The sequence below is a fragment of the Bemisia tabaci genome, chromosome 6 (genome assembly GCF_918797505.1).
Source record: "Bemisia tabaci chromosome 6, PGI_BMITA_v3".
Classification (NCBI taxonomy): Eukaryota; Metazoa; Arthropoda; class Insecta; order Hemiptera; family Aleyrodidae; genus Bemisia; species Bemisia tabaci.
Genome location: NC_092798.1, coordinates 38,496,967 through 38,510,772, shown reverse-complemented (window position 1 = coordinate 38,510,772; position 13,806 = coordinate 38,496,967). Strand labels below are relative to the sequence as shown.

Here is a 13,806-nt window from a genome sequence, read left to right as displayed (position 1 = left end):
ACCCTGTATTTTGACACCAATTTAATGAATATAGGATGGTGCAAGAGATTTAGATGCAATAATCCTTTCTGTAAAAAACTCGTTTCACAGATTTTAATTTGAATCAATGGAGGATGTGGATTTTAAAAACATCAACAACTGTTGTTTTTACCTATAACCTTGTAAAAAAAGTTTGAAGCAAGCTTCTGCGGCACTTTGGATCAGTTAAGGAGTTCTATTTTCGGTATGAGAAATCCAGAGCATGAGCAAAATTGAACTGCATTTAATATAAGGGTGCTTTGATGAGTATTTTCAAAATTGTGCAACTCCTTTTTTGCCTTCAAAAAAACTAAATATATGTACAGTAATTAAATTCACAGGATTCTTTTCCTTTAAAATTGACAATATTTTTGGTAGAAAACAAAATTATTTAACATTTTGGCATTTTTAATAAAGATGAAGATCCACCCACCGTAATTGAGTTGCTTTCCTTCCCAGCCTGTAAAAAAGAAAATAATGAGAGTCAAAATACTACATCTTGATCATTGATTTTGTTATCAGCACTCCTGTAGGTATTGATATCATTGTTTTGACCGTATGTCTCATGTTTTTTTGTTCAATTTTCAGACGGTTAGCAGAGCCGAAGCTACTACCTCAAGAAGAGGTAACATACGCTGAGCCAGTACTAGTAACGCCAAACAAGCCCTTGGGATCTCCCAAACAAACATTGCGAAAGCAACAAGAAAACAATCTATTCGCACAGCTTCAAAATTCAGATTATTATCCCCCTGCGCATCCGCCGAGGCACCGAGACCATTTTGCCACTCTTCGATCGCAAAGAGATCACTCGAAGGTAATGGTTTTGCTTTATAAGTAAATTAACAATGTTCAAGCTTTGTTCCTTATCATAAAGTGAACAGAAGGGGTGCATACATCTATTTTTCAAATGTTTTCTTCATTAAAGTGGAAGATGACAGGCTGTTTGAAATTCTCTGAATAAAGATGAAGGGTTCTCTACAGTGCCACCCTTAAATTAAGAATGATATTGTCGATGAAATCAAAGAAGCCTTATCAAGGTATCCTCAAAAGCAATCTATGAAGAATTTTTTAATTTGTAATTTTATTTTCATATTCTCGTGTCCTTGCTGAAAAATTACTGAATTAATTAATTTTATCTTAAGGAAATTGTTGAAACCAACTCTTTAATGTCAGGGTAAGATACAGAGTCATGACTAAATCTTAAAATTCATTGAAAAATATCGAAATAAAGCCCGTAAGAGTAGACACAATATCATTTTAAAAGAGGAATACACAATTTTGATGCAAAATGTTTCCCTTATTTTCTTGGGCCTAAATTTTGTCGACCGAAATGGGCAGTTAGCACCATATAATCAATCAGAAGGTTAAGGCCGATCTTGTGACATCGAGATTTCTCTCTATCATTTTAAATACTTATGAACATATTTAAATCAAAAGGAGCTGTGTGCATTTTAGCATTGGCCCTGCGACCCATGAAAATACATGCAGAACAAGGTCCATGTCACAATGCACATAGGTCTTTTTGATTTGAATACATCTGTATGTTTGTTTTTTGCAGCAAAATTTAACCCTCAGTCTTTTTTTTTTTTCAAAATGGAACTGTAGGATTTTATTCTTCTGTGTAGACCTTAATTTAATCTTTTACTTCTTTTGTTTTGCAGAACGATAATATGGGCTACCGAGATGGATTCGGAACGACGAGGAGTGTGAAGAAAGTCTATCTCTGAGAATCAGGTGGGGAGGGGGGCAGGAGAGCTAGGGGTGGCAGTCATCACCCCCTGGCCACATCCTCTCCTCCCTCTAGCTCTTCCCCCTCCCCACCGAGTTCTTCGCCCTCACCACCGCCCCCGGCGAGCTATATCTACCGCACCTGAGGGTGGTTGCTTAACCCATCTGTAACACACAAATTTTGGCTTCCATGTCGAGTGGTACTCCTCTGTAAAATCTCTGCGTGTGTTTCAAGAGAACAGTGGTTGAGTCTGAAAATTTTATTTTGTTTAGTCGTCAATTTTTTGTGAATACTGTTCCGTTGAAGTACGGTTAGCGCAGTATCCTATGAATTAGCTGCGTTGATTCAACCTTTAGATGTAAGAGCTGCAATGATCTCTCCAGGGTTGGTCAAATCCATTTCCAGATGAACTTTGATATATCAATTCGTCCTGTTTGACTCAAGCTCGACTATTTTGTGGGATTGGTATTTTCAGTAATACGGAAAACTAACTCCACCAAAATTGTCTTAGTGCCGGACACTCAAAAAAGTGGTTTCAGCCCATGTTATTTTGTTTGATAAGGCCTCAGGTGTATATTGAAAATGGAATTTTTGAAGCCAAATCAGAACTTTTGATTTTCTCTTTTCGTCCATTCTCGAAAAGTTGAACTATATTGTGTAGTTACACAAGTATCACAAAAGTTCTCTGCGTCAGGTTATCTTGGAAAGATATCATGAAAAGAGGGGGGAAATTTCAAATATTTTTTCTTAATTTTCACAAGTGCCAAATTTTGTCTATTTTATTTGATATTTTTATCCATGGATTCACCATTGTAATTATTATTTTTCTTTTTTTCTTCTAGGAAGTTTGACATTCCTTGTGTTCTACTCGTAGCATTCATAGATTATACATTGTATATTATGCATATAATATCCTGTATCTGTAGTTTAACCAAGTAAGCAGTTCAAAAATCTCATATTTTGATTTGTTGATGGTGCACCTCTCGCGTGTTTATCATCCAAGTGTCAAACTTTTTAATTTCCTTTTTATTTCAAAATTACGCATTACCAGTTTTGAGGGAAATGTTTAATTAGTAATTTTAGTGAAAAATGTAAAATTATGTTGTACATACTCAATTCAGAGACAAGAAAAAAAAGTTTCTCGACTGATGAACAAGATGTAGCAAGTTCAGTTTTCTTTGACGTTGTTTCGGTTATGTGTTTGAATGTTTTCAAGACTGTTATCCTAGTCATTTCGTTCAAGCAGAAATTGTTATGCCTAGTTTATGAATGCTCAGACAGAGGTAGGTATTGTTATGTTGGCGATCAATCAATTTGTTGATGGATCCCTTTTCACATTGAATCGAACTAAAATACCTCATCACCTTTTTATGGAAAGTTTGAGTCGTTTAAGTCTACCTTATACTATAGAAGGTTCATTTTTGTGGTTGTATTTGTGAAAGTTTGCCAGTATCAACAAATTCTACTTTTATCAATGCAGCACTCAAAATTTTATATTCCGCTCAAAAGTCTTTTCTATCACCTAGATTCTGTGCCAAACGAGGGTAAGACTACCAAAACTTTTTTCTCTCAGAAGCAAAGTATTATCCAAAGTCAAGGGTTCCGGTCTCTCTTAAAAGTTTCTCTGGCATGTTCTCTTGCTTAATTTCTTAACTTCCGTTATCATAACTTATTGCTCTCATCCTTCTTTTGTCAAGAAGACTTTCATTGTCTCATATTTGATTTTTACACTGTTCCTGAAGCTTGGTTTCCTGGATAAAAATCAGCCCATTAAAACGGGTCATCGATGCTACTATTGAGTGTTTCCAATTAACATTGAGAGGCATCTTTGAGTTTTGTTTACCTTCAATCACGAGTAGAATATCAAAAGTTAATTACTCGATACTCTGTTTCACGATTTGTGTTGATCAGAAAGTAGCAGCGTCTCTTTAGTAGTAGCAGCGTCTCTTTATAGTAGCAGGAGCAATACTCAATAGTCGCATTGATGATCCCTCTTGATGAGCTTATTTTAATCATAGAGACCAAGTTTTAGATAGATTTACTAACTTTTTTTAATAATTTCGCACCTCAAAAAATATGCTAGGAATGTCTCTAAGGATCCTTTTAATCTTAATGTTTGTACACTTAATTTGTGAACGTAAAATATTTATTTCATTTTGGGAGTATTTATCCCTCAGAAGTCTTGGTAACCAGTGGGCAAGGATCTAAGTAAATCAAATTATTGAAAAAATAAGTGACGTCTTTCCAGAATGTAAGCTGCAAAAAGACAGGTATCTCTATGTTCCTAATATTTACTTTTGTTTAGAATCAGTATAATCTCAACTGAAAGACTTCAATTCATGTAGGCAATTAATTCATTTTCATTGGGTTTTTATACGTTAGAGCGGATTTTCTGCAAAAATAACTCTCTGGCACAGTTCGAACAGGCAATTAATTTTTGATGTTTATGTATCAGAAGGAAAAGCAATATTAGGTGGTCTAGAATCATTAAATCTACAATTTTCCTTCTTATTTGCGATTTCGCTGCTTTTGTATGTTTTGCGGCATTTTTCAATGTGATGCTTTAAGTCTTACCATTTTAAAATCTCAATGATTGACAAGTTATATATATTCGTTTTGATATCTTTATACCTATATGATGAACTTGATGGAGTGTAAAATATTTGGATATCAGTTTTCAATGTTAAAAATCAAAATTTCTTTGAAGTAATCGAGTCTATGTTTGTACCTCTGATTCCTCCATATTTTTACAAAAAATATTTAAGTCAATTAATTTCTTTGAGGGAAGAACCACTGTTCGATTTATTTTATTTAAATTCTATTTTTTGTCTGCCAGGAATGTCTGCTTTTCTCTTTCTCAAGTCCAACTGTTGTTGTTTAGAGAAACCTAATTCCAGCAGGTAAAAACTCTGCATGGAAAATTGTCTTCAGCAAAATCAAAACAATTTCATAATTTTTATCTCACTTTATTTTTTTATTCTAATCTGGTATTTTATGAAATTGCTTTGTTTCATTATTTTTTCTCTCTTAGATCAACTTTTTCTTTATTTCATTTCCATATTTCAGAATCAAAATACATTGCAGCCCCTCTCAGTAATTATCTCTACTCTCAAAACCCATTATTCTTTATCTTAACAACAATATACTCATAGCTTAACTTTTTTTTCATGGAAAATAAACATCTGTTTGTTTTGTTCCAAATGAAGGTGTAAAGAATGTATTCGTCCACAAATCAAATTTCTGCAGGGGTATGAGATTACCTCTGAAAATCTGTTTTGCATTTTTAAGCCAGAGATTGGTTATTTAATGGATGGTAAATTTTGAGTTCTTCCTCCAAAGTTACTACTTCACTCTTGAATTCATTAGCAATAATAGCTCATATTTTATATAAATGCTTGGTTCCATTAAAATGCATAATTTTTCCCCCATTCTTTTAGGCTCCAACTTTATTTATTAGTCACAAAATATCAGGTAAATTTAACTTAAACTATAGGTTTCTAGGGTTGTTTAAACTAGAGTCATTTTCTACTTTAACTATTAATTGTAAATTATGTAAGCTCTAATTGTTTCATTTAATTTTTATTTTCCTTTTCAAAGTTTCTATGCTTAAATTACTTGGCCATCCTATTGCCTTTCTTACACATAGTACTTCCTGAATATCGTTTGTATTCAGAAATGAAATTCCCCTACATCCATAATACTTATGTATAAAGTGATCTCCTTAAACAGTAATCGTAATATTTTTTATTTCCATAACTGGTTCTGGACTGGGCCAGAACACTGATTGTAAGATTCTAATTACCCTCGATTTCTGTCTTTCATTTTCTTCATTTGTTAAAGTAAGTTATTGCTCTCACTTTATTCAACACTCAGACGGCAAATCAATGCTCGTTTCTGAAAATAAACTATAATTGAGCTGTAATCAATTAAAATTTAATAACGATTTCAATTCCTTTTTTTTAATGTAAAGAAAGAAAATATTCAATGGAAGGAAATATTTTGATTTTAACTTTGTGCGGAAAGTACCATATGTTTTGATCAGTTATATCATCAGACTAACCAATCTACATGCATTCCTATCTGAAGCATCTAAGCTTTAGCTCTATGAAAGAACAACCAGCAGACGTACATCCAGGCTAGGGTAACCTAGTATCAAAATTGGGTACTCATACGGCTTTTTAACTCAGATTGTGTAACTAACGGACTTCTGGGATTGCCGCAGAAGGAGTTGGCTCAGTTCACTTTGACCCACATAAAACATGTTCATAGAGTGTATTTAAAGTATTATTGAGGTAATTTCTCAAAAACCTACAATCTACCTTGGAGAAAATTTGTGAAATGGAATTTTAGTGTAATGAAATGTCAACAAAAGCGATTCATCTCAGAAGAGTGAATATTGCGGTGACGCTCATTAGAATACATTTAATTTTGAATTAGTCATTTGCCGCCGTGTGAGTATCCATTTTAGTTACAGGTTACCATTATCTAACTTTTTTTTGTGACCCATCATGATCGCACAATATTTTCTCCAATTTTTTCATGGTGTTAAGATCAGCCGATTTTTTCCGGTAATTATTTTACTAATGTTCATCTATCAGAGATACGCAAGTGATCATTGTTGTTGCTTTTTCTCTTTGTAAAATTGTGTATAGTACATTAATTCGGATATTCTCATAACTACTACCCAAATATGTAATGTATATTAAATTGAGACTGACATAATAAAGTTACATAGGTATTATTTTCATTTATTTTTATGTATTATAGCTATTTCGTTTCTGTATCTATGGCAGAATGTCCTCGATCCCCATTTTGATTGGGAAGCAGGAAATTGCCCTTGCATAATATGTTGCATAATATGTAAAAATTGTTCCATATATACGTAACTAGGCACGTGATTATTTTTGCTTGTTTGGTTTTTTTTTCTTTCTTTTCTTTTTTTATTATCTGTTACTGGCAGTTTTATTCCTCTTACGTTTTCAATGTTTCCCTTTTTTGTTATTAGTTTTGCCCTTATACTTTTTTACCATTTCACCCCCTTCACTATCCTGATTGATTTTCTTATCATGTTGTGGAATGATGGTGGGGAATATTTCAGTAGTTACTATCTTTCTAACTCTCATAAGGGAATGATGTTGAAGTTTAGGCTTGTGGGTATTTTTAAAGATTACGGAGGATTATGGGTCGAACAAAAATCCCAAAGAAATCAAATCATTTTTTTCTTTTCTTTTTATTTAATTTTCTTGTGCACTTTATTCTTCTCTCACTGTGTTAACAGCACAAAAAAAAACAATGATGAAATAAAAAATGTACTATAATTTAGTCGCAGTTTCTAAAAGCAATCTCATTTATTCCAACTTATTTTAAATCTCATTCTTTTAAATATTTTGGTAAAGTTAAACTTAAAATTAAATGCTGGAACTGACAAATCTTATCTGAATTTATTATTAAACCAAAGATTTTCTAATTCTTCTCTTGGCCGTTTCTTGACTCTTCTTTTCTTGCTTTGTTTCTTATATCTAGTCCCTCAAATTTTGTCATGAGTCATAGAGCTTGTCTTGTTTTCGGAAGAATATGATTTTCACTCGACTTTGAAGTCTTTAAACGTCTGTTTATCATTACTTGGCTCCAAATCAGTGGTCTAGTTTGATTTGTATGGTTTTTTTCTTTTCTTTTTTATTATTTACTTTTTTCCTCATTTCTAGCTTTAGATTTTTCCAAAATGAATCATTCGTTCTAGCTTGAATAAATTCAGTTTTCTTAGTTTTTCAGTATCTGGAAAAATGCATAAGTATGCTCCTCCCCCTTTCTCTTTAGTTTCAGTTTAAAAAAGTTGTGTATGATACCCATGAGGTTCATTTGGGGTGGACAACGATAAATTTTCATCTATTATTCAGCTCTAAAAATGTAAGTTTCCCCCTCACTTTTCTTTCCAGGGAGACTAGTATTTGCAAGAGTTTTGTTTTACTTCTTTTTTCTTTTTTCTTTCATCATCAACCCTCACAGTGGTTAGAACAGAATTACAAATAAAAAGCTGTGTCTTAAGCTGCTATAATGGCAGTACTCTTTGATTATTTTTCTTCTCCTTTTTTCTTCTCTTGATAACAAATTTATCTCGCGTCTTCAGCTTTATTTTTTGTGTAGCCTTCACTTTTATTCATAAATTTCTACAATAAGTGTAATTTTTTCCCATGTGAGTGAGGTTCATTTTTGAAAGCAGGACACTGAGAGATAGATAGATAGCAATTCTTTCTTCATTTTACCAATGCTTTGTGCTTCTTGACAATTTTTTTTTTTTTTTTTTTTTTTTTTTTTTTATCGAACGTATGTTAGTTTTTACTTTTGCTTGTCATGTTCTTTTGTTCCCTGAGCTTTCTTGAAGTTATTGATTTGATCAAATTTGAAGTTCTCAAGTAGAAGTGATGATCTTGAATGGAACATCCATTGTTTTTACGTTACAAAACTTCATTTGTTCGTTGAAAATGAAATGGAAGTGAATGGCTCATCCCATTGCATCCTGACCTAAACTGCTATTTTCGAATAAGTGTCTCTATTTTCCATATGTATGTGCGATAGGAGATTCTCACACTTTTTTCTCATTTCAAAGATTAGATTGTTCGTTTACATTTCTATTTTTTCTTCTGTCTTATGATTTCCAGCTTCAATAATCAATTTTGATGAACTTATACAGATATAAATGGTCTTGAGCAAAGTCTGTGCAAGTCTAATCAAGAGATTTAAACATTGAACAAATAGTCCTCAAACTTCACTACTATCCATGAATGAAGAAATGTGGGAAAGAGATGATTTTATCGGAAATCAGTTTAGCAACTTGTAATAAATGATAGTTGGCCTTATCTGTAAATAAAGGCATTTTTAATTTGTAAGATTGTTCAATGCGATAATAACAATGGCGTTTTTATGGTAAAGGAACATTTTTCCTCACCTTGTTTGAAATGTACATATTTGTAAAATTGCTGCTTTTTTTAGAGTTGTTCTTATTTTTACCCATTACCTACTTAATTTTTTCAACCAAGCCTGGTCTTACACCTCGTTACATTATTCTTCCATCGACTCGTAAGTAAAAACAAGTTTTTATCGCACATTTATTTTTAGGATTGTGATTTGTATAGTATTTCTAGGTTTTTAATGAAATTTGTTTTGAATTAGCTGTTATAAATAATATAGGCTTTGAAATTCATTTAACTCTTTGCATATGTCTAAAAACAAAAACTCTACCCTCCGGGCTTTTTCTTTTTGATCCAACGTAAATCTTGCACTGATGTCAGCTTTCATAGTGTTTCCATAAATTAATTCAAAAGTTATCCGAATGTGACATGTCTCAAAACAATGTGAGACACAAAAAGTTGCATTTTACTTCGTCAATGTTTGAATCATAGACTTGGCTACTGCTGTTTGAAACTTAAAAACTTTTAGACTTGTCACAATATGAAGCCTTGTATCGTTACCAAATGAATCAAAAACTTTAACAATTAGCCGTGTTTCACTTATCGGAAATTCATTGGTAAGTTTTGTTCATAACAAAGCAAGAAATCAGACAAAGAATCAAAATAATTTGCAGCTTCAAATCAAAGCCATGGGTATATTTGAGTTCTCCCATACTACCATATAAAATTACAGAGTATGCCCACTAATGCTCCCAGCGCATTTAAGTAAGTTATGTTTGTCCTGCCCGCTCAATAATTGCATTTCATTCGAGTCACACTACGCATTCCGCTGTTTGAAAATATCCCTCATAATTTTCAATTTCCTTTGAATAAAAGAAGTGGGTGTTTCCCTTCAAACACTCCTGTGAAGAAACGGGTGTCGGCTCTTGTAAGTAATATCTAGTCTTGACCCACCAAAATATTTTTGTTGACAACATGGTGCTCAGAGCCATCCTTAATGCTTTCCTGTTAAATAAGTCGAAAAAGCAAGGGTTATAATAATTTTTGAAAGACTCATTGTAAAGTAACGATGAGATTAAATTGTGTAATATTTCTTACCCTTAGTTTCCTCGCGAAAAGTTTCTTTGAAGAAGAAAGTGAACGATTTTTCACGATAAAAATGTACACAATTTTCTGTTTTTTGAGTAATTTTTTTAAATTTTTCAGGTAAAATAGGTGTACAGCTTACGTCAACATTAGCCAATATTTTTTTTCTCTCTTTCTTTTTTTTATATAAGCGGATACTTTCAGCAAGTATCCATCATAGCATTGTCTTTTTTCATAATTTGTATCATTACCTTGTTTCAGGAATTCTATTATTTTTACTCTATGAAATTAATACTTACTTTCTAGTTTTTTATTAAGCCATTACCTTAGATTTTTTCCTTTGATTTTTTTTCGATCTGAAGCAGAAATTATTACCTACTATGGATTTTGTAATGCATCAAAACAATTTTACGAGCGAAATGTTATTATTTACAAAAATATTATGTAGTGTGCCTGTAGTTATGTTGCTATTTTTATTATAAATTTGTAGATCTTTAGCCTGTATTTTATTATAAATATAGACTTATATCAATTATAAATTTCCTTTAATTTAAATAAATGACCTTTATTAATAAAAGTGACTCGGCTCCTTACTGCTGTACCCAGTTCAATCTAAAAACTCAGCGAATGCGCTCATATTCTGTAACAGCTAATCCGAGCATCCCCCCTCGCGTCTTGTGCTCAACCGACTCAAGTTGCAATTTTCAAAATATATGAGCCGAAGCAAGTCATAAAAGATTACCTACTGTATCAAAATTTCAGAACTATCAGAGGCCAGGCCTGAATCGTGATTTTGAGTTTTTTTTTCAATTTTGACCCCACCCTCTTCCGGGCTATTCATCAGGAGACAGACGTTGAAACTACAAAGAGTATCCACGAAAATACTCGTACCTCGCGATCCAAACCACCCCAAGTAGCACAGTGCAACGAAAATATTGAAATTAAATTGCAATGTGCTTTCAAAAATTGTAATTTTTTTAACATTAAATTTCAATATTTTTACATCATATTTAGTCGATTTATGCCGATTTCAAACAATCAGCAAAATGAGCTCCATGTGTCAGAAATTTAAGCAATATGCAATGCAATGAAAAATAGCATCTTATTTCAATTTTATTGTAATAAGTTTCAATAAATGGAGCCCCTTCAGCCCCTTCTGCCTTGGAAGGCAACATACACAACAACACTCAGTGGAATTGTAATATTTTTACTATGTCATTGGTATACTCATTGCAATCTATGCTACTTGGGACGTAATGCTCACATCTAAGTGTGCAAAACTATATTGGGGTACGGAATTATACTCTCAAGAATTGCATATCAAACACTCTTTTTTATAGAACAAAACACTGGATTAAAAGGTTTTTGCAAGTCTGCCCTTTAAAAATCGAAAAAAAAGAAAATAGCGACGAGGCAGACTGTAAAATTTACCCCAAAATTTGGGTCCACGTAATCCTTCCAACTTTTTTTGGACGGGAAATAAAATTTCCAGATGATCCACTGATCCTAATAAGGCCGAGAAGGAGAATCGATCGCGCATGGTCACCAGGCTCTCCAGGAATTCTTCAGCCATGAAACGAGTGATTTTGAAAGTTCAGCGAATTCGGGATTTCCACCCATCACGAAAACCAGCGGACTCGTGGAACTTCGTGGACCAGATAATCGGAATCAGCGGGTCAATTTCAAGGGGACTACCTTAATTTCCACCCAGAGGCGGAACCAGCAATTTAGCAACACCGGATTCCGTCCATTTAAACCTATGTTAAATAATCGATTCTTGTCCGAGCACCTGGCTCCTCCAAGAATCGATACATTTCCGTAGGTTTAAATGGAGAAAAATAATGTCGCCAATTTGTTGGAGCCGCCAATGCTTCCACTCAATCGGAGAACTTTCGATTAGGACCCCAAAATGATCATTTGCAACCCCTGCCGATTTTTCTCGAATTTGGAGTTCTCCGAATGGGCTGAAACTAAGCTTGTCCTCTTGGACTTGACCCGAGGACTTTAATTTTTCGGTCCAAAAAAGCTCCACGAGTTTGGTGATTCGCGCGATCGGCGAATATCTCGTTCGATGACCTTTTCGAAACGGTCAAAAACACTTGTTTTTCCACAGAGAAAAAAAAAGGAGGTGTTTGCATCTCGGGTTTTTTTATGACGTCGGTAGGTGCGGACGATTTTTATGATCGATTTTCTTGGGAATGGGGTAGTTTATGGAAAAAAGTCAAGTGGAAAAGTCAGAAAAAAGCACGCAATCTTTAACTCATTTGTACATCGATCTGTTAGAATCAAATACGTCCAATTTTTAGCGTTTGGTTGCGCTGCAGCACAGTAAAAGCACAAAATATGAAAGAAAAAATTAGAGGGCTTTGAAAATCATTAAATTTGACACGGAATCACCTTAATATTTACAGAATACACAATACATTTTCCTTTAGTACATATCTTTTTTCATCAATTTAAATGAGAACAGTCCATGCAGAGTGTGCAAGCATTTCAAAATCATGAATTGAAAACGCTGACTTTGCGAGTCTAAATATTAGAGCCAAACAGAGCGGAGCGGCGTGCAGCCAGCGCGAGAGGCTCACCGGCGCCTACAAACCTAAAGGGATACTTCACGCATTGCGCAATGTTTGAAGTATCTACTTGGGTTTGTAGGCGCCGATGCGCGTTTCGCGCTGGCCGCCCGCTACCTGTGCCGCGGCATGGCACCTCAAGCACCTATTTCACAACAGAAGTGTTGCATGGTATCATTCGAAATTGAAGGCGCCCCAACATATTAAGAATGACGGGCAACCTTTAAGAATACGCAGCGTTCTCCGCAAAATAAATCAAGATGCTACGGCACAAAAAAGAGCGGTAGTCCTAAAACTCATCAAGTCCTAGCATCCGTATTTAATGAAGTTTAGCATAACTTTCAAATTTCATCATAGAAAAAAGTGACTCGATTTAGGCAGAAAAATTCCTGAGTATGCCGTCAAGAATATTTTATTTTGAGTCTCAATAATAATTGGTACTTGGACCAAAACTCCCCTGCCGAAAAAACGCGTGGACGTAAACTACTGAAAAAAACAGGTGCACTGACAAAAAATACTTTATAAAATGTCCTGTAACCGAAATATGCGTTCTTTCAAGCTTCGTAAACGATACTTTGGCACAGGTGAACATTTTGCACAGAGACTCGTTCCATCCAACTCTTGCGCACTAGGATGTTACACAGTATTCAACATGGCTGGCGCTTCATGAGGCTGAACGCCACCTCTTATATTTCTTAAAAATGCTCTCAAGAAAGCAAGAGAAGCTTTAACAATTTATATTTCTTTCGCAGATTGAGGAGATAGATTTGCGTATTTCCGACTTTCCCGATGCGTTCATCTTGACTTTTGAGTCAACTTCTTGAAGAGGCAACTCATCTTTTTGCTTCTAGCTGACGTTTGCAACATGTCCATTAAGAAATCGGAAAAGGACTTTGCTTTCTCCGAAAAGTTTTCTTGGTTCAGAGATGTCCAAAAAATCGCGCCTTCATATTACCGGGTTTGCAAAAGGAGCACTCACATTTTGAAAAGCCGCACTGTGTCTTTTAAAATACAGAACTGAGAAATTATGACTTGCACTAGGTAGGTATATCGTTACATGGATTGCCTCAAAAATCAGAGACGAAAAATGTATTTGTAAATGTTGGACGTGGAAATTTTAGCCTTAAGCAAGACTCATTATCTTATGCAACTTTAAAAGTTTTACCCATGAACCAACTTTTAACTCAATTCATTCACCTACCGCGTATTGACGAATTGCATTTGCGTCACTTTCCAAAATTCCTTACGAGGAAACGCTTTCGGCGTTGAGTCAAGTTGGTCGTTTTTTCGAGTGCGTAGGCGCATTGTCAACTGTTAAAGATGTAAAAATTTTAACATGCTTTTCACAAAGAGTTGTCAATTTTGCATTCTTTTGAAAATGAACAAGATCGATGCTCCATAATTTGTCTGATTGAAATGAAATTGCACGCGCTTAACAGAACTGTTCACTTAAGGAAGGTGAAATCGACGGATTTCGATTGCGATTTTTAAG

At 34.2% G+C, this 13,806-nt stretch overlaps 1 protein-coding gene across 3 annotated transcripts in view; it reads left to right on the top strand.

The window, feature by feature from the left end:
• Sema1a (semaphorin 1a) overlaps positions 1–10,318 on the top strand; it is a 583,530-nt gene extending 573,212 nt beyond the window's left edge. For all 3 annotated transcript variants that reach the window (XM_019051359.2, XM_019051360.2, XM_072301803.1), the window contains exons 18-19: positions 607–832; positions 1,680–10,318. In XM_019051359.2, the coding sequence (XP_018906904.1) occupies positions 607–832; positions 1,680–1,745 (292 nt within the window). In that variant the 3' untranslated portion in view covers positions 1,746–10,318. The remainder of the gene's footprint in view (positions 1–606; positions 833–1,679) is intronic.
• Positions 10,319–13,806: the final 3,488 nt, after the last annotated feature.